Source organism: Anomaloglossus baeobatrachus, chromosome 5 (assembly GCF_048569485.1).
Source record: "Anomaloglossus baeobatrachus isolate aAnoBae1 chromosome 5, aAnoBae1.hap1, whole genome shotgun sequence".
Lineage (NCBI taxonomy): Eukaryota > Metazoa > Chordata > Amphibia > Anura > Aromobatidae > Anomaloglossus > Anomaloglossus baeobatrachus.
Window position 1 is genome coordinate 576,905,429 of NC_134357.1, and position 20,087 is coordinate 576,925,515.

The 20,087-nt window shown below is 43.0% G+C and overlaps 2 protein-coding genes across 2 annotated transcripts in view; one reads left to right on the forward strand and one right to left on the reverse strand.

The window, feature by feature from the left end:
- The window catches only part of LOC142313105 (uncharacterized), a 327,654-nt gene that overhangs the window by 45,380 nt on the left and 262,187 nt on the right, over positions 1–20,087 (forward strand). The window lies entirely within an intron of this gene.
- LOC142310593 (uncharacterized) overlaps positions 11,425–20,087 on the reverse strand; it is a 91,647-nt gene continuing 82,984 nt past the window's right edge. Inside the window, exon 6 of the mRNA XM_075348111.1 lies at positions 11,425–13,508. Within this exon, the coding sequence (XP_075204226.1) occupies positions 12,342–13,508 (1,167 nt within the window). The 3' untranslated portion in view covers positions 11,425–12,341. The remainder of the gene's footprint in view (positions 13,509–20,087) is intronic.

Genomic DNA, 20,087 nt, shown 5'->3' on the forward strand with positions numbered 1-20,087 from the left:
ATTCCCTGTTTCCCATGGTAGCAGTACCAGACAATCATTGTCCAGAAACACTGTAATAAGGTAGTATGGAGCATTTTTCCATCATATCCCCTGTTATATGTGTCTTATACTGAGGTTATACTCTTAGATATACTTTTAATTCGTATGTACCCTTCATTCTAGCATTTTCTCATTTGGAGGTAACTAAGAAACATTCAGTGTGGGAATCACTCTACTCCCACTAGTGTCTTGTGTTATGGTTTCTGTCCAGTAAACCAGGTAGTGTGTCTCTTTCCTACATATGTTTCCATTAGGTATAACTTTGTTCAGTACGCTGAAATAATGATATATTTTGATCTACATTTAGAAAACAACAACATATACTTGCGTTTTCCCAGTCCTGCAATAAAGGTCTTGGCCATCTTCTTTATATCTAACTGATAGTATGTGAGGTATATATATATTCATTAATTTTCATTGGTAATATGCCATTTCTGAAATATGTTACTGTGTGCCATGTGACTTATTATATACCTCTCTTCATTTCACACGTAGGATCGATTTTTCTGATCCCATTATACCCAATGGTGATGTCCATTTAGCATTGAATGCATATCTTCACAGTGTTGCTATAGGTGGGTGTGCATGCTGCATATGTATTATTACCACTATACTTGTCTTCTGCTAGATAGGTATCTGTATAAATGCACAGATTTGCTCATTCTTGTCTCACGATTCTTATGTTTATTATGTGCTGTATATGATCAAAACCTATGATGCAGGCTTTTGAAAAAATTGGCTTGATGTTATGTTCTTGTACTAATTTCATTTTTTTCTTTTTTGTACATATTTTTTGTAATCCTAGATAATTTTGTCCTTGACAACGACCATAAGATACGGTCGAAACGTTGGATAAATTATTCTCAACTTTTTGCACTAATAAACTATATTCAGCAATCTAAAGAAACGTTTCATGTGTCATAACTTCAGTGTGCCAGATTTATTACTATACTATTGACTACCATTTTTTCTGGGCACCTAAATTGCACAACTGTGAGCCAGACATATCCGCTTACTAAAGTTATGTCATCAATAAACACAAGTGACCCAGTGCCATTGAAAGCCATGCATGCCCATGCCATCACGTTGCCTCCACCATGTTTTACAGAGCATGTGGTGTGCCTTGAATCATGTGCCGTTCCCTTTCTTCTCCAAACTTTTTTCTTCCCATCATTCTGGTACAGGTTGATCTTTGTCTCATCTGTCCATAAAATACTTTTCCAGAACTGAGCTGGCTTCATGAGGTGTTTTTCAGCAAGTTTAACTCTGGCCTGTCTAGTTTTGGAATTGATGAATGGTTTGCATCTAGATGTGAACCCTTTGTATTTACTTTCATGGAGTCTTCTCTTTACTGTTGACTTAGAGACAGATACACCTACTTCACTGAGAGTGTTCTGGACTTCAGTTGATGTTGTGAACGGGTTCTTCTTCACCAAAGAAAGTATGCGGCGATCATCCACCACTGTTGTCATCCGTGGACGCCCAGGCCTTTTTGAGTTCCCAAGCTCACCAGTCAATTCCTTTTTTCTCAGAATGTACCCGACTGTTGATTTTGCTACTCCAAGCATGTCTGCTATCTCTCTGATGGATTTTTTCTTTTTTTTCAGCCTCAGGATGTTCTGCTTCACCTCAATTGAGAGTTCCTTAGACCGCATGTTGTCTGGTCACAGCAACAGCTTCCAAATGCAAAACCACACACCTGTAATCAACCCCAGACCTTTTAACTACTTCATTGATTACAGGTTAACGAGGGAGACGCCTTCAGAGTTAATTGCAGCCCTTAGAGTCCCTTGTCCAATTACTTTTGGTCCCTTTAAAAAGAGGAGGCTATGCATTAGAGAGCTATGATTCCTAAACCCTTTCTCCGATTTGGATGTGAAAACTCTCATATTGCAGCTGGGAGTGTGCACTTTCAGCCCATATTATATATATAATTGTATTTCTGAACATGTTTTTCTAAACAGCTAAAATAACAAAACTTGTGTCACTGTCCAAATATTTCTGGACCTAACTGTATATATAATTTTTGGTATTTGAAATATGTGTTTATTATTTCTGACTATATAAATGATATTGATTGCACCGCCCTCTTGTTTGGATTTATGTAATTTTATGTTGTCTTTATGATCATGTTTTCGAATTCCTGGTTTTGAATTCATATACATTAATAAAATGTATCATTATTATTATTATGACCTTTGTCGGGTTTTCCTCCACAGCAGGTAGACTTGTCCATTGTGATGAGCTCTTGGGATAACAATGGCCCATGTACTGTTCTTGCACAGGGGCCTCTTCTCTCTGTGTCCGCCAGTGGTGAATGTAACTTGTGCTTTTTTTCTCTACTTGGAAGCCAAATAGACCACAGACATGAGATAACTATTAACAGTTACCGGACAACTACTATATGGCGGCACTATATATTTCTAAATTGATGACATGAGGCAGCCAATATTACTGTATTACCAGACATTTCTTTTTGGTGCATGGAGATCTCTAAGGAATTATTTTGGGTTTTGCTTATTTGAATTTCCAAAAATGAAATAGATGCAACTTGGACATTATGAGTAAATAACATTTCTCACATTATTGTTAATGTAACAAACAAAATTTTCACCACTGTTGATATCTCCTTCCCGTATTAGTAGTAGGTCATCAAGAAAATGGCCATACCATCTGATCTGGGAGGAGAAGGGGTTACTCTCAGGAAGAATAGAACCTCTCTTCCAATAGAACATGTAAATGGTTCACTATATATGGGGAGAAGTCTGTCCCCATAGACGATCCTCGTTTCTGAAGAAAAAATTGGCCATCGTATTTCAAATAATTGTGCGCAAATAAATATTCCACCGCTGAAATAAAAAATGTTTGTAAGGTCATAGAATAATTACTATATGATTGTAGATGTTCACACAAATATTGTAATGCAAGATCATGTAACATTGATAGTATAATGCTGTGATGTCACATGTAAGAGTCATTCATTTGTCACAGTAAAACCATCCAATGGAAAAACATGTTTGGAATCCCTGATATAAGTGGGTAAAATAGTAATGAGGGGTTGTAAATGAGAACCTGGAACCACAGACTAAGAATGGCTGTCACGGTCAGGCTAGAGGAAAGCCGCTCACAAAACAGGATCCCAAGAACTCCGAAATCCTTTAGCCCCTATACATGGATTTGGAATAACTACAGGACCCCAGAGTTCGCTACCTGTGGAAGGCTGCAGTCTAGAGGAGAGTAGTCGCCAGGCAGGGTGAAACCAGGAGATACAGAACATATACAAAATCGGCAGACAAGGTTGTAGCCAGAAAACCAGGCAGAGGTCAAATCCGGAGGAGGCAGCGAGGTACAAAAACAGCAGGCAGGAGAGTAGGCAGAGAGCAGGCAGGGATCAAAAACACAGGGAACACTATTCAGAACAGAGTTGGAACAGAAAGCAGGAATTCAAAACAATATCTGGCAGGGACAAGCAGACAGGAGGGGGAATTAGAAGGGTGGTGTGCCTTCCCATTGGCTGTAGCTGAAAGGTGGAAACTTCAGCTGGAAGACATACACTACCTAATGTCAACCAGTGGTACCGCAGGTACCAGGGAAACCCAGCTTAGTGGATGAGCGAAGCCTGCGCCCATCAGAGCCACTGGCAACGACTCCTCTCCTATCACCAGCATTGTTCATGGCGGGAAAACTTCACTGCCTGGTGACCAAAGCAGAAGTCTCATGAGTGTGACAGTACAGCCCCTACATGAGGGGCCTCTGGACCCCCAGAGCCTAGCTTGATGGGGAATTGGAGGTGAAATCGCCTGACAAGACCTGTTGCATGTACATCACTTGCTGAGATCCTTGATCTCTCCTCTGGGCCATAACCCCTTGAATGTACCAGATTCTGCACTGCCCCCCTAATAATATCAAGTATTCTCTGCACTTCATACTCCAAGTTACCTTTAACCAAGACAGGAGGAGGGGGGCCCTGACTGGGTGAATGGGGAAATGATACAACCTGAGGAGGGACTTGTGGAACACGTTTGAAATCTTAAAGGATGGGAGAAGTTTCAGGAGGAAAGCTGTGGGGTTAATGACCTCAACTATCTTGTAAGGTCCAATAAATCTAGGACCCAGCAAAGCAGAAGGGACCTTGAGTTCCTTGTCCCCAACTCAAAGGCTTGGGACCTTGGAACGTATCTTATTAGCTGAGGCTTGACCACCCTGAGGCTAATTGCAAGATTCCTATTGTAAATGTTGTAATATATGAATTGTTTTCTGTTCACGCAAACTACCAATTTTGTGTATATTATAACTTTGGTCTGAGTCTTTGCGGTTGTTATGCTCATGGTCATTAACCGCATCTTCAAAAAAGTGGCTACGTAGGGTTAAACTGTCCAGCCAATCTGTTGACATCTAAAATTGTTCGGTATAAATCAAAACTATTCGTGGCAGCGAAAGATAAACCCTTAAGGCTGCTTTACACCAGACAATCTATCGTGCGATAGATCGTCGGGGTCACGGTTTTTGTGACGCACATCCGGCATCGCTGGCGATGCCGGCCTGTGTGACACCTCCTAGCGACGCAGTATCGCTCACAAATCGTGAGTCGTGTACTGCTCGTTAGGTTCCATAATATCGTTTAATTTAGTTGTTCATCGTTTCCGGGGTAGCACACGCCGCTCCGTGTGACACCCCGGGAACGATGAACAACAGCTCACCTGCGTCACGCGGCCGCCGGCTATGTGAAAGAAGGAGGTGGGCGGGATGTTTACGTCCCGCTCATCTCCGCCCCTCCGCTTCCATTGGCCGGCGGCCGTGTGACGTCGCTGTGACGCCGAACGTCCCTCCCACTCCAGGAAGTGGACGTTCGCCGCCCACAGCGAGGTCGCACGAGAGGTAAGTATGTGTGACGGGGGTTAATGACTTTGTGTGACACGGGCAGCGATTTGCCCGTGACGCAAAAAGGACGGGGGCGGGTACGATCGATTGTGAAATTGCACAATCGGTCGTACCGTGTAAAGCAGCCTTTAGACAATAGGTTCTCTTGGTCCCTAGTTATGATATAACTGGACAGATTTATAACTGTCATCTCCTGTTAATCACATTGTTACAAATCACCAATCAAATTGTATTGAAATATCCTGTACAAAAAAGCATGTAAAATACCTACGCTGGGTTTTAGAACATAATACACAATATGTCTAAGTATTCATACCTTAGAGTTACATATATTCATTCATAGTGGTAAGCCAAGTTTTGTTGCACATTTAACCCTGATGGGATTCTTGTTTGTAATAGGAATTCCCCCGCGCCTCCCGGTCTAGCAGCTCTCTTGTGTGATTGCCACCTCTATTAGGTAAATTAACCCGTTCTATACCTTGAACTATGCAAATGAACTATCCCCATTAAGTTTTCCTGTGACATGTCTAGTAGCGGCAGAACATTGTGTTGTTAATTTATTCTTTGCATCTGATAAATGTCTGGAAATCCTCTTATTTAATGGGCCCATTGTGTATCCGACATACTGCACAACAAATTGTATAGTACTTTTCTCTTTTACCCTTGTGAAAATACACAATTGTATGGCTAAGTAACATTTTTGTGGGAAAAAGTACAATCTTCATTTTTTCCTTCCATATTGCTTTAGTTCCTGTGAAGCACCGAAAGGGTTAAGAAATTTCTTGGATGTGGTTTTGAGTAGTTTGAGGGGATAGGTTTTTATAATGGTTTCACTTTTGGGTATTTTCTGTCACCTAGGCCTCTTAAAGTCACTCCAAATGTGATGTAGTCCCTAAAAAAAATTGTTTAGTAAATTTTGTTGGAAAAATGAGAAATTGCTGATGAATAGTGATGGGCGGACCCGGACTATAAAAGTCAAAATACACATGGTTTCAAAGGTGCCGGGTGTTTGATCTGGATCTGGCACTCGAGAAATTAAAAAACCATTAAGGAAAAATAAAGAAATAAGAATGAAGTGAGTCCTTCATACTTACCAAGGCTCCGTCGCGACTGTGCACTGCTCCCGCGCACCTGTTCACTGCTCCTGCGGACTCTACTTCACTTCCTGGGCTGCTCATCATTGCTCATCTGTATGCATTGCTTTCCCCCCCACCAACCAACCATCCATTGGATGCGACAAGCTCAGCGCTTTTCCCGGCTCTTCCCAATTGCCATGGTGCAGTGGCAATTGGAATAATGAAGAGTTAAGAACAGGACACAACTGTCATGAAGCCCAAAATTAGTGATGGGTAGGGGTCTATGAGACCCCCATTACACTAATCCTATAAGTAAAAAGAAATAGACACACCAAGAAAAATCTTTTATTTGGAGTAAAATATAAAAAAAACCTCTTTCACCAATTTATTAGCCCCCTAAACACCCCTGCAGGTCCAATGTAATCCACACGAGGTACCACAGCGATTGAGCTTGACTACACTGATTTTAGGCTTGCCGACAGTTGTGCGCTGTTATTAACCCCTCATTACCCCAATTGCTACCACACCAGGGCAATCAGGAAGAGCTGGGTAATGCGCCAAGCTTGTCGCATCTAATGGATGCAATAATCTTGGGCGACTGTTGCAGCTTGCTATGTTTAGGCTGGGGGGGCCACCAATAACCATTGCTCTCCCCTTCTGAGAATTCCAGCCCCAGCTGTCGGGCCTTATCATGGCTGGGTATCAAAATTGTGTGGGGGGGGGGGGAACTGCATGCTGGTTTTTTAAATTATTATGTAAATAAGTTTAAAAAAAAAGTCACCTGCGGTTCCTTTTATTTTGATACACAGCCAAGAGAAGGGCAGGCCTGGGGGCTGCAGCCTGTAGCCATGGGCTTTATCTGTGCTGGGTATCATAATATGAGGGGACCCTACATCAATTTTTGTATTTATTTGTACTGTACGGGTAGAGTCACACTGACATATGAATCGTCCGAGTGCAATTCAAGAAAATCTCTCATTGCCCTCGGCCCCATGTAAGACAATGCTGCAGCTGACATCTGCGAGTTTTTCCTTAGTCCAATTAGGACTGATGAAAAAAATCGCAGCATGCCGCGATTGTTTGCGAATCTCCTATTACTAGCACCCTTACAAGTCTATGGGTGCGAAAGAAACATCGGACTGCACTGATGACCACCAAGTGCAGTGCGATATATGCACAGGCTGACAATGGAGGAGATAGGGAGATTAATCCCTACCCCTCCTCCACAGCTGTGATTCAATTGCAGGATCGGATCACAGTTACATGACCCTGCTCACGCTCACAGCAAATCTTAAGCCAAGGGACATTAGCATATCGCATCGGATGCCATCCCTAAGTGTGACCCCAGCGTACGATATAAACGAGCTGTGATTGGAAGCAGTCAGCTAATACTCTGCCATTCAGTGTTGGGACACGTCTGACTGCAACCAATAACAGGCACCGGTGGGCGGGGAAAGCATTGCATATTCAATGAAAGTTGATTACTTGCTCCAGAAGTGAATGCGCGACCTGGAAGTAGCGTACCGCCATGATAGAGCCTCAGTAAGTACAACGAGCACGCTCCTATCTCCCCATCCCTTCTACCAACATTTTTAATCTCCAGTTTCTGATCCCCATAGACTTATACGGAGACTGGATTCTGGACCGAAACCGGATTTAGAAAAAAAAAAGTAAAAAAAGCAACAGGGACCCGCTGGTTCTGGTTTTCGCGAGTCGACTCATCTCTAACTCTAAACCCTTTTATCTTCCTAACAAAAAAAAATATCTTTCAAAAATTGCACTAATGTAAAGTAGACATGTGTCAAATGTTATTTAGTAACAATTTTGTGTGACATACGTTTCTGGCTTAAGATCCTAAAAATTCAAAGTTGCCAAATTTCAGATATTTTCACAAACAAACGCAAAAAAAAATATAATCCCTAATTTACAAATGTTATGAAGTACAATATGTCACAAAAAAAGAATCTGAGAATCACCAGGATCCGTTGAAGCTCCAGAGTTATAACCTCATACAGTGACACTGGTCAGAATTGGAAAAAGAAAAGGAAAAGGACGAGGAGTTCATATCATATCATATAAAAAATTTTTTAAAAAAGGCCAAGAGAATAGGCTTAAAATTATGTCAGGCCTTAGGAAAAATGGATTTTATACACTGTTAAGGTAAGTTCACACAGTGCGTTTTTCACGACGTTTTTCGGGTGTGTTTCTGCTCAGAAAACTGCATGACTTTGCTTCCCCAGCAAAGTCTATGAGTTTTCATTTTTGCTGTCTGCACACAGCAGTTTTTTTTAGCTGCGTTTTTGTGGTGCCCACAAAAACGCAACGTGTCAATTATTTTTACGTTTTTCACTGCGTTTTCCACCCATTGACTTCAATGAGATGTTCAAAAACGCAATGAAAATTGAAAATATAGTTGCGCTTTAGTGCGTTTCTAAAGCGGGCTTTACACGCTGCGACATCGCTAATGCGGAGTCGTTGGGGTCACGGATTTTGTGACGCACATCCGGCCGCATTAGCGATGCCGTTGCGTGTGACACCGATAAGCGATTTTGCATCGTTGCAAAAACGTGCAAAATCGCTAATCGGCGACATGGGGGGCCATTCTTAAAAATCGTTACTGCAGCAGTAACAAAGTTGTTCCTCGTTCCTGCGGCAGCACACATCGCTCCGTGTGACGCCGCAGGAACGAGGAAGCTTCCCTTACCTGCCTCCCGGCCGCTATGCGGAAGGAAGGAGGTGGGCGGGATGTTACGTCCCGCTCATCTTCGCCCCTCCGCTGCTATTGGGCGGCGGTTCAGTGACGCTTCAGTGACGTCACTGTGACGCCGCACGGACCGCCCCCTTAGAAAGGAGGCGGTTCGCCGGTCACAGCGACGTCGCCGGACAGGTAAGTATGTGTGACGGCTCTGGGTGATGTTGTGCGGCACGGGCAGCGATTTGCCAGTGTCGCGCAACAGATGGGGGCGGGTACCCACGCTAGCGATATCGGGACCGATATCGCAGTGTGTAAAGTAGCCTTAAGACTATAAATGCAAGGGGTGGGTAGTAAAGTGACATGTACAGGAAGAGGGTCCCTTCTGTCAGTAAACACAGAAGCGTGAATCCTCCAGGTACCGCCACCGCTGCCTCCACCTCCCGTCCGGTGCCATGTCCGCTCCCGTGCGGCGCCATGGCCGGGCGGGAGTTGGAAGCAGCTGCAAAATCAAAAGTGAACAGTAGAAAAAAAAATGTCATACTCACCTGTCAGCAGACTCCCGGGACATGTCCGCTCCCAGCTCCTCTTCCCGGTACCGCAGCTCCGGCTGTGTGCAGACTTCCGATAGTTGCAGGATCTGGCAATAATCACCTCATGCGGTCACCTGATGCATCAGCTGATCGTAAGTCTTGCGGTGACGCCGGCTTTTTACCGCCCGGCCAACTTAAACTATCAGCTGATGCCATCAGGAGACCGCATCACTGATTACCGACAGCTCCTGCAGCGTTCGGACGGGAATCAGCACAGACGTGTGTATTTTTTATTTTTTTTTTGCACCGATGCATCAGCTGATAGTATAAACGGCCTTTATACAATCAGCTGATGTGTGATGTGATTCCCATCCTTGAACCTGACACATCATTTGATCAGTAGGCCTTCCAGCAAACCGATCAGATGATATTGGATCTGGATTGGACGGCACGGGACCCTTGACCCAGGATTACTGCGGAGGTGGGTGGGGGGGGTCTTTATTTCAATAAAGATGGAGTCACTAATTGTGTTTTATTTCTAATAAAAATATTTTTCTGTGTGTTGTTTTTTTTTAATCTTTACTAGATATTCATGGTGGCCATTTCTAATATTGGCGTTGACACCATGAATTTCGGGCTTAGGGCCAGCTGATAATATACAGCTAGCCCTAACCCCATCATTACCCATCCTGGTAATGATCCTCCTGCCTTGTATATGATCCCCATCCTTGTATATATGTGTCCCTCATCCTGGTATAGCCCACATTCTGCTATATACCGCCATCCTGGTATATACTGCCATCCTTGTACATACCCCATCCTGGTATAGCCCACATCCTTCTATATACCGCCATCCTGATATGTGCTCCCATCCTGCAATATACCCCATCCTGGCATATGGCCCCGTCCTCCTATATACTCCATCCTGGTGTATGGCCGCATCCTGCTATATACCCCATCCTGGCGTATGGCCGCATCCTGCTATATACCCCATCCTGCTATATACCCCATCCTGGCATATGGCCCCATCCTGCTATATACCCCATCCTGGCATATGGCCCCATCCTGCTATATACCCCATCCTGGCATATGGCCCCATTCTGCAATATACCCCATTCTGGCATATGGCCACATCCTGTGGCACACAAATAAATAAACATTAAACTCACCTTTCCTCGCTCCACGCAGCATCACTCCTCCTGTCTGTGCCACCAGCAGCGGCGCTGACCTGTGTGAAGCCGGCCACAATCCCTGCAGCATCGCTCGTCCTCGTGTCTGTGCCGGCCGCGGCTGCGTGTGGACACGTGCGCACAGCGATGATGTCATCGCTGTACGCATCGCTAGTCTCCACACACAGCCGCGGCCAGCAGACAGGTGGACATCCGGTGCTGCAGGGATCGTGGCCGGTGAGTATACTGATTCACTGCACCCCGCGCTGGATACAGCCGCACATGGTCACTCCAGGCTGTAGTTGCCAGGCTGATCATGCGGGCCGGCTGTTTAGTATGCGCGCACCCCCCGCCCATCATCCCGCCCACGTATCAGCGCCGACTTCAGCGCTGAAAGATGACGGGCGGGATGATGGGCGTGCATATGAAATGAGCGGGCCCACGTGGTCACGGCAGGCGCTGGTGCAGTCTGCTTGTGCCCCCGATGACCCGCTCCACCGCAGCACTCATTCCCCACAGCCACATTCAGACTATAAGACGTACACCCCACTTTCCCCCAACATTTGGGGGGGGGTGCGTCTTATAGTCCAAAAAATACGGTAGTTTAGATACTCAGACTTCATTGGAAAAAACATGTTTTGGTTGTCAGGTTATTGGGACAATTTAGTAGGTATTTACAATCAGAGTTCCCTTAGAACCTATAATATGTGTATTGGGGAATAGAGAAGGGAGTCAGTTCCCAATGATGAGGAAAAAACTACTAAACTTAGTGGAAAGTGATTATAAAAACTCGATCACATCAGATGTTCCCACAAAGAAGGAATGGATGGTAGATGGAAATAGTAATGTGTAATATGAACATGTTTATTATTGTAGTATAGAGAAGTTACAGACATTGTTCAGACATAGAGATTGTGCACTGAAAGTAATGCGGGCGTACCCGCCCCCGTCGTTTGTGCGTCATGGGCAATTAGTTGCCCGTGGCGCACAAAGTCGTTAAACCCCCATCACACGCACTTACCTCCCGGACGACCTTGCTGTGGGCGGCGAACATCCTATTCCTGAAAGGGGAGGGACGTTCAGCATCACAGCGACGTCACACAGCGGCCGGCCAATAGAAGCAGAGGGGCAGAGATGAGCGGGACGTAAACATCCCGCCCACCTCCTTCCTTCCGCATAGCCGGTGGAACGCAGGTAAGCTGTGTTCATCATTCCCGGGGTGTCACACGGAGCGATGTGTGCTGCCCTGGGTACGATGAACAACCGGCGCTGAGAAGAAGAAACATAGTTACATAGTTACTTAAGTTGAAAAAAGAGCTAGGTCCATCTAGTTCAACCTTCCTCCACCAGTTCTACATTGTGGCCACTAAGCCATTTATAACCAACAATATTTTGTGTACTGAGGAAAACGATTTTTTAAAAATGAGCGACGTGTCAACAAGCAACGCTGAGTATTTTTGCTCGTTCACCGTCGCTCGTAGCTGTCACACGCTACGATATATCAGACGATGCCGGATGTGTGTCACTTACGACGTGACCTTGCCGACATATCGCTTGATATATCGTACCGTGTGACGCCCGCATTACTGTAATGAATGGCAGATCGCTGAGATTGGGAGTTAGGAAGAAGAGGGAGGAGGAATGATGGGTATTTTTGGGAGAGGGGTGTATTACTCCTGTCAATATAGTTAATATATAACAATGTGAAATGTTCCATGTACATGGAATATCGATTTGATTTTTAGAAAACAGACGTCTATTAGTAACTGTATATATTATAATTCTAATGTAACTTCTACCGTGCTCTCCCTTTCTTCTTTACTTTCTTGCCTTTACTTTTATTGTCTCTTTTGTGTTTTCTTGTTCAGTTTCTCAAATCTAGATTTTCTCCACATGTGAATTTCTTTTAGTGGTCAACAAATTATAATTTAAGTGAAACATTTCTCACCTTCTAGGTATGATAATGGATTCTACCCTTGTGAGTTTTGCTATGGTTAAAAAGATTACATTTGTGTGTAAAACATTTTCCACATTCTAAACATGAAAAGGGTTTCTCTCCTGTGTGAATTCTTTGGTGTTGAGCAAGAATTGATATCTCTGCAAAACATTTCCCACATTCTGAACATGAAAAAGGCTTCTCCCCTGTGTGAATTCTCTGATGTGTAACAAGATGCCATTTATGGGTAAAACATTTCCCACATTCTGAACATGAAAAAGGCTTCTCCCCTGTGTGAGTTTTCTGATGTGTCACAACTTGTGATTTTCGGTTAAAACATTTCCCACATTCTGAACATGAAAAAGGCTTCTCCCCTGTGTGAATTCTCTGATGTGTAACAAGATGCCATTTATGGGTAAAACATTTCCCACATTCTGAACAGGAATATGACTTCTGCCCTGTGTGAGTTCTTTGATGCATAACAAGACTTGATTTCTCTGCAAAACATTTCCCACATTCTGAACATAAAAAAGGCTTCTCCCCTGTGTGAATTCTCTGATGTGTAACAAGTTGTGCTTTTCGGTAAAAACATGTCCCACATTCTGAACATGAAAAAGGCTTCTCCTCTGTGTGAATTCTCTGATGTGTAACAAGATACGATTTATGGGTATAACATTTCCCACATTCTGAACATGAATACTGCTTCTGCCCTGTGTGAGTTTTCTGATGCATAACAAGACTTGATTGATCTACAAAACATTTCCCACACTCTGAACATGAAAGAGGCTTCTCCCCTGTGTGAGTCCTCTGGTGTTTAGCAAGATTTGATTTCTCTGCAAAACATTTCCCACATTCTGAACACGAAAAAGGCTTCTCCCCTGTGTGAATTCTCTGATGTTTAACAAGATGTGATTTTCGGTTAAAACATTTCACACATTCTGAACATGAAAAAGGCTTCTTCCCTGTGTGAGTTCTCTGGTAACTAACAGACTCTGAAGAAAATCTTCTCTCCCCTGTGTGAATATTTTTATGGATTTTTTGGTATTCTGAAGATGAAAATAGCTTCTTTCCTGTAAGAACACTTCTATTTTTAACGCCTCTTTTGAGACATTTATTTTTCTTCATAGTCTGTGATGAATCAGAGTTGTTTAAAAGAATCAGATGATATATCTTTGCTGTAAAGGGATGATGTTATATCTGGAATAGTGGCATTCACTTCAGTTATATCTTGTGTGATATCAAGGTCTTCTGATGTTAAAATTGAAGATGTCAGTTGTGCCTCTAATCTCCTGGTACAGTTATCTGCCAAGAATAAAAATTATTTTGAATATATTCAAATTTAAGGATATTTATAAAATAGCTTGTAACGCCTTTACTGTCCTACAGCCTTTTCCCGACGGGGACTCCAGCACACTTACCCTCCTGGTCATTCAGCGGTGGCTTCCAAGACCTCAGTCCCTGCTGCTGTCTCCCAGGGCCTGCGCACCCAATGTAGAACTTTTGGGAGTGCACTTAGGGCACAAGCACCTAATCTTAAAAGACCAGCATGCCCTAACCAAGAAGAGTCTCTCAATCTTTGGCTGAGAGGCGCTAGGTATTTAAGCCATTCTCCCCCCTTTGGTAGGTGCCTGGGCAACATGGTCTATCTTTAGAGACTTGTTGCTAGTTGTCATATCCATTTCCTGAGTCTAAAGGCCCTGTCACACACACAGATAAATCTGTGGCAGATCTGTGGTTGCAGTGAAATTGTGGACAATCAGTGCCAGGTTTGTGGCTGTGTACAAATGGAACAATATGTCCATGATTTCACTGCAAACACAGATCTGCCAAAGATTTATCTGTGTGTGTGACGGGGCCTTTATGCTGTGGGTGCCTGCATCCTATTATCTGCTGTGCTTGGCATACCTGCTGCATCTATCTATACCAGCAGTGCCTGCAGACCTGCAGTGACTGTCAGTATCCTATCCCCGACGCCTGAGGCCAGCTGTCACAGTACTGGGACTTCCTGAAGTAGCACCAAGCGGCTACCTTCCAGCACAAGCCTATCCTCACCATCACAGCCTCTAGTGAAGACAAGGTAGTCATGTAGTTATGCCCCTCCTGGTTGAGCCAGCGCTGCGGCCCAGTAGGTCCCAGTAGCATCACAGATGCTGATACAGTTGAAAGCAGTGATGAGACAGAGCGCAGCACTCCCTCTCATTATTGTTCCACTGTCTCTGTGCTCTGACAGCTCAGCACAGCGGTGACATCACCAGTGGCATTCCGCCAATAGAGGCAGGCCATGTCACTGTTATGGAGCCTGTGAGCTGGGGGCGGCCGGCCGTGGCTGCCCACAGCAATGATGAGACAGAGTGCAGTGCTCCCTCTCATCATTGTCGTGCTGTGTCTGTGCTCTGACAGCTTAGCACAGCAATGACGTCATGTGTTAATATGTGCAGAGGACAGACACAGTCTGCAAATGAGGAGCAGCGGCGGGGGAGCAAGGAGAGGTATGTATTTATTCAGTACACGGTTGTACGGTTGGGGTAGCATAATGCTATGGGGTGTGTATAGTGCTATGTGGGGGGTGGATAATGCTATGTGGGAGTGTATAATGCTATGTGGGGTGCATAATGCTATGTGGGGGGTGCATAATACTATATGGGGCTACATGATGCTATGTGAGGCAGCATGATGCTACGTGGGGCAGGATAATGTGTATCTGTGTGTGTGTATGTATATGTGTATATAAGTGTATTTTTTATATATATATATATATTATATACACACACTATCCCATCCCAACCTGAGACTGATGCTTTGTAGTCAGAGATATTCCTTTTTAATGTAATTGGACTTTCTTGGTTCTCCTCCCATACTAGTGGGATTTCTGTCCAGGGTGGATAAAAATCAATGTTTTTTTTTAAAAAAAAAAAAATCGGATTTTTTTGATTTAAATCGGATTTTTTTGTTTTAAATCGGATTTTTTTCAATAAACTGCTTTTTGAGGAAAATATTTTACCATCCAAAGGTTCTTCCATCATGAGATAAAGCGGAGTTGTTTAACTCAGTAGAATAAAGGCTGTATATGTGTAACATTCACAATGCCATGCTCTTCCAGAGGTTTCTGTAGGATTAGTGGGCAGTTTCTCTCCTATATTATCACAGACGCTCGCTTTACTTACGCAGTTCTCAAAACTGAATTTGACTCCGCAGAGATCCCAGCCTCTTCTTCACGGCAAAAAAATTACAACTAAATAATAAAAATATTACAGAGTTGAGAAAAAGACCTTAATCCTATTGTTCTACAAACCTATGAATACAGAATCAACCCCTTCAGTGCCAAGTCCAAGAAGTTAGACAATATGTTTCTGATTGTTTGGAGTGGAATAGATCTGCACAACACAAGAAGAATGTGAATCTAAGTGTGATGAGGAGCAAGGGCAAGCAGACAAGAAAATGAAAGTGAAACTTTGAGCACAATACTGCAGCGTAGCCACAGACAGACAAGTCTGGATCTGTTTGTGTGTACGATCTGAGGTTTATTACTTTCTTTCCTTATAATGGCAGCAGGCCGTAAAAGAGACCCAGTTTGGGAATATTTAATGAAGCTCCTTCGCCTATCGGTAAGGCAGGCATGCGTACAAAATGCAAACGATGCAACAAAGAGATGCAAGGCCTGGTGGCGCGAATAAGGCAACATCATGAGAAGTGCGGTGATGAAGATGACCAAAGAAACACTTCTGAACAGGCAGGATCTTCAGGTTGGTAAACATTTTTATTGAATCCTATTTCTAAAGACTGAACTGTCATGTGTGAGAAAAATTATATTTCTTATTATTACTGCATGTTACTGTCATTTGGTACAGTTATGAAGAAAAACAAATATTCCTTTTGGGGCAGGGGCAGTGATGTGTTGTGTACAATAAGCAGAAATTGTATAATAAACAATAAAATAACAGCATTGACTTTTTTTGTTTAGGGGAATTCATGGATTCTGGAAACTATCCACCTCCAAGATCACCATCATCCTGTTCTACAGTTTCAGAGTTATCCATCCAGGATAGTGCTTCATTAGCAGCAGCATCATCATCAGACACCCACAGCCACATATCACCATCACCCAAAAGGAAGAAAAAACCTTTACCTCCTGGAACCACCATAGATAGGTTTGTGATAAGAACTAGCAGATTAGAAAAAGAGTTGATTGATGAAAAAATTGCCCAGTTTATTTATGCAACGAACTCTTCTTTCCGTCTGACTGAGAACCCACATTTCATTAATATAGTTCAGTCACTGAGACCAGGATACAGTTCACCCAGCAGAGCTGATGTTGCAGGGAAACTGCTGGATCAAGTGTATGACAGAGAAATGGAGCAATATGCAACAGCTCTGGAGGGTAAAATTGTTAACCTAAGTATTGATGGGTGGAGTAATGTCCACAATGATCCTATTGTATGTGCTTGTATAACAACAGAAGAAGGTAAAGTCTTCCTTGCACAAACAACTGATACGTCAGGAAATGCACACACAACAGAATACTTACAAGAAGTGGCAGTAAAAGCTATAACGACATGTGAACAAAAATTCAAATGTCTAGTACGCAGTTTGGTCACTGACAATGATGCAAACGTATCCAAGATGAGAAGATATTTAGAAGAGCAGGGAGGGAATACAAAGCTGCTAATAACATATGTGTTGTGAATGTTAGTTATGTCTTGGCTGCTGGGAGGCTCCCTCTGGTGGCCAGGAAGGGTTTGGACAGAGACCAGGTGTGTTGTGCAGTGGGTGTTTCCTTTCCTAACTCTCTGCTTATTTAAGTCCTGGTCTGATTGCAAGCTGTTGCCGGATGTCAGTTGTTCTTTGTATCTCTAGCCTGCTTAATCCTGCTCTACACCACATCTACTCCAGATAAGTTCTTGCTCTTTATTTATTGTCTGGTTCTTTGCTTATCTGGGTTTGTCATTTGTTGTGGTTGGTTTCAGTTTATTTCCTTCCAGGGATTTTCCCCCTCAGTGGATTGTTGAGGAACTCCCTGCAGTTCTGTGTGGAGTATAGCTCCTTTGGGTCCATGTGTTTATGGCTTGTTGAATTTGTTATAATTCTTGTTTTCTGTTCATTGGTATGACAAGGGCACCTGGTATAGGACGGAGTTCAGATCGAGCGATCTGAGGGCCTTTTTTTGTACTATCAGGAAGTTGGTATTTTGCAGGGTTTTTCTCTGGCTACCATCAGTCCCTTTCCTGTCCTTTCCTATTTTAGTCAGCGGGGGCCTCACCTTTTGCTAATCCTGTCATGTACCTGTGTATTGTGTTTTTCCTATATCACCGCAGTCTTTGAATGTGGGGGGCTTGCTATTCTTGTCTATTTTCTGAGGCAGAGAGTTATTCATCTTTCCTACCTTTAGGATAGTTAGTTCTCCGGCTGGGTTCGCGGTGCACAGGATGTTAGTTCACCCCTCGGCTACTTCTAGTTGTGTTGGTTAGTATGGGGATGGCGGCCAGATTAGTTGCCAATGCTCTTGTCACCTTTTTGCCAATGATTTGTGGTGGTCTTCCATGGTTTCGGATCATAACAAATATGGTTGCAGTGCTCATTTGCTGCACCTCTTAGCCAAAGACTTAAGTGTTCCAGAAATAAAGGCTAATGTTGTTAAAATTGCTAAATACTTCCGTAATAATCATTTTGCTGCAGCAGCTCTGAAAAGGATGGGTGGAACCAAGCTAACGCTCCCACAAGATGTTAGATGGAACTCTGTGGTGGACTGTTTTGAGCAGTATATCAAAACTGGCCTATTCTGATGACACTTTGTGAAGAAAATCGAGATAAAATAGATGGCACTGTAACGGCCAAAATCCTCAACATTGGGCTTAAGAAAAATGTTGAACATATGCTGAGCTTCCTGAAACCCATCTCTCAAGCTTTAAACAAAATACAGAAAAATAGCTGTTTTATTGCGGATGCTGTTGAAATTTGGAAGGAACTGAGTGAACACTTAAAAACAGAACTACACATGGACAGAATTAAATTACAAGCAGTAAAAAAACGAATGGGACAAGCACTGACTCCAGCTCATTTTTTGGCAAATATTGTCAATATCCAATATCAGGGTCAAAACCTAAGTGCTGAGGAAGAGGAGTTAGCTATGACATGGGTATCCAGCAATCATCCATCTTTAATGCCAACTATAATAAACTTCAGAGCTAAGGGGGAACCATTCAAGAAATATATGTTTGCTGAAGATATTTTAAGGAAGGTCACACCAGTAAACTGGTGGAAGTCACTTAAGCGCTTGGATTTAGAGACTGTTCAAGTAATGATTTCACTTTTAACAGCAGTAGCTTCTTCTGCAGGCGTTGAAAGAATATTCTCTTCCTTTGGACTCATTCATTCTAAATTGAGAAATCGGTTGGGACCCAATAAAGCAGGAAAGCTTGTTTTTCTTTTCCAGATTATGAATAGGAACAAAGAAGAAGATGATGATGAAGATGACGACAAGTGAGCTACAGAGGACCGCAGGGACAGTAGTATTTAAGTTTTTCATGTGTCGGCTGGGCTGACAGTCTACGTTTCTTAAAATATATATATATTTTGTTTAGCCAAATTAGTTAACAAACATGGATGTTTGTTTAAGCAAATAACTTATGCTGTAATGTTGTTATTGTTTCAGTTGAATAAATCTATTTAAATTGTTATTAAGGTCAGGATTATTTTTCTCCTTCCTAAGTACAACAGAACAGTGGTGTCCAAATATGAACGATTAACCCATTAAACTGGGGAGAAAAAAGTAATATAAAAAGTGATTCTAAAAATCTTCATCTACTTGCATGTTAAAGTAGCAAGAACTAGTTGAGGTAGAAACTTTGATTTAAATCACTGATTTAAATCAAGCCTTACTGACTAGTGATTTAAATTGTGATTTAAATCAGTTAGATTTAAATCAAATCCACCCTGCCGACGCTACACCGATGATACGATTTTTGCGCTCGTTAATCGTATCAAAAACGATTTACAAACTCCGATATCGACAGCGACGCCGGATGTGCATCACTTTCGATTTGACCCCACCGACATCGCAGCTGCGATGTCGTAGTATGGAAAGTACCCCTAACTGTAATGAATGGCAGATCACTGAGATTGGGAGTTAGGAAGAAGAGGGAAGAGGAATGTTGGATATTTTGGGGGGAAGGGATGCAATACTCTTGTCCATATAGTGAATATATAAATATATAACAATGTGAAATGTTCGATGCACATGGAATATTGCTTTTATTTAATTTTTAGAAAACAGACGTCTATTTGTAACTGTATATAATTCTAATATAACTTCTAATGTGGTTTCCCTTTCTTCTTTACTTTTTTGCCTTTACTTTGTTTCTGTTGTGTTTTCTTGTTCAGTTTGATATTAGTGATGGGCGATCCTGATCTGTAAAGATTAGGGATCGTACCGATCACATAGTCATCGTGTACATGATCCCGATCACGAGCTTTCCTGGGAAGCTCGTGTTACAGATCGAGTCCAGAGGCTGTTTAAAAAAGGCACCTTTTTAAAAAACATTATGATCATACTTACACGTCCCCGACCGCTTCTGCATCCACGTCCAATCATTGCCGTGCCCTCCCGGTAACCACCAGTGACTAAAGGACCTTCCGAGACATCATAACCATGTGACCAGTCAGGTGTGAATGTTGTATTACCTCATTGGCTACAGACTGGACTGGGAGGGCACAGCAATGATTGGACTCGGAAGCAGAAACGGACGGGAGACAAAGTCTGCGGGA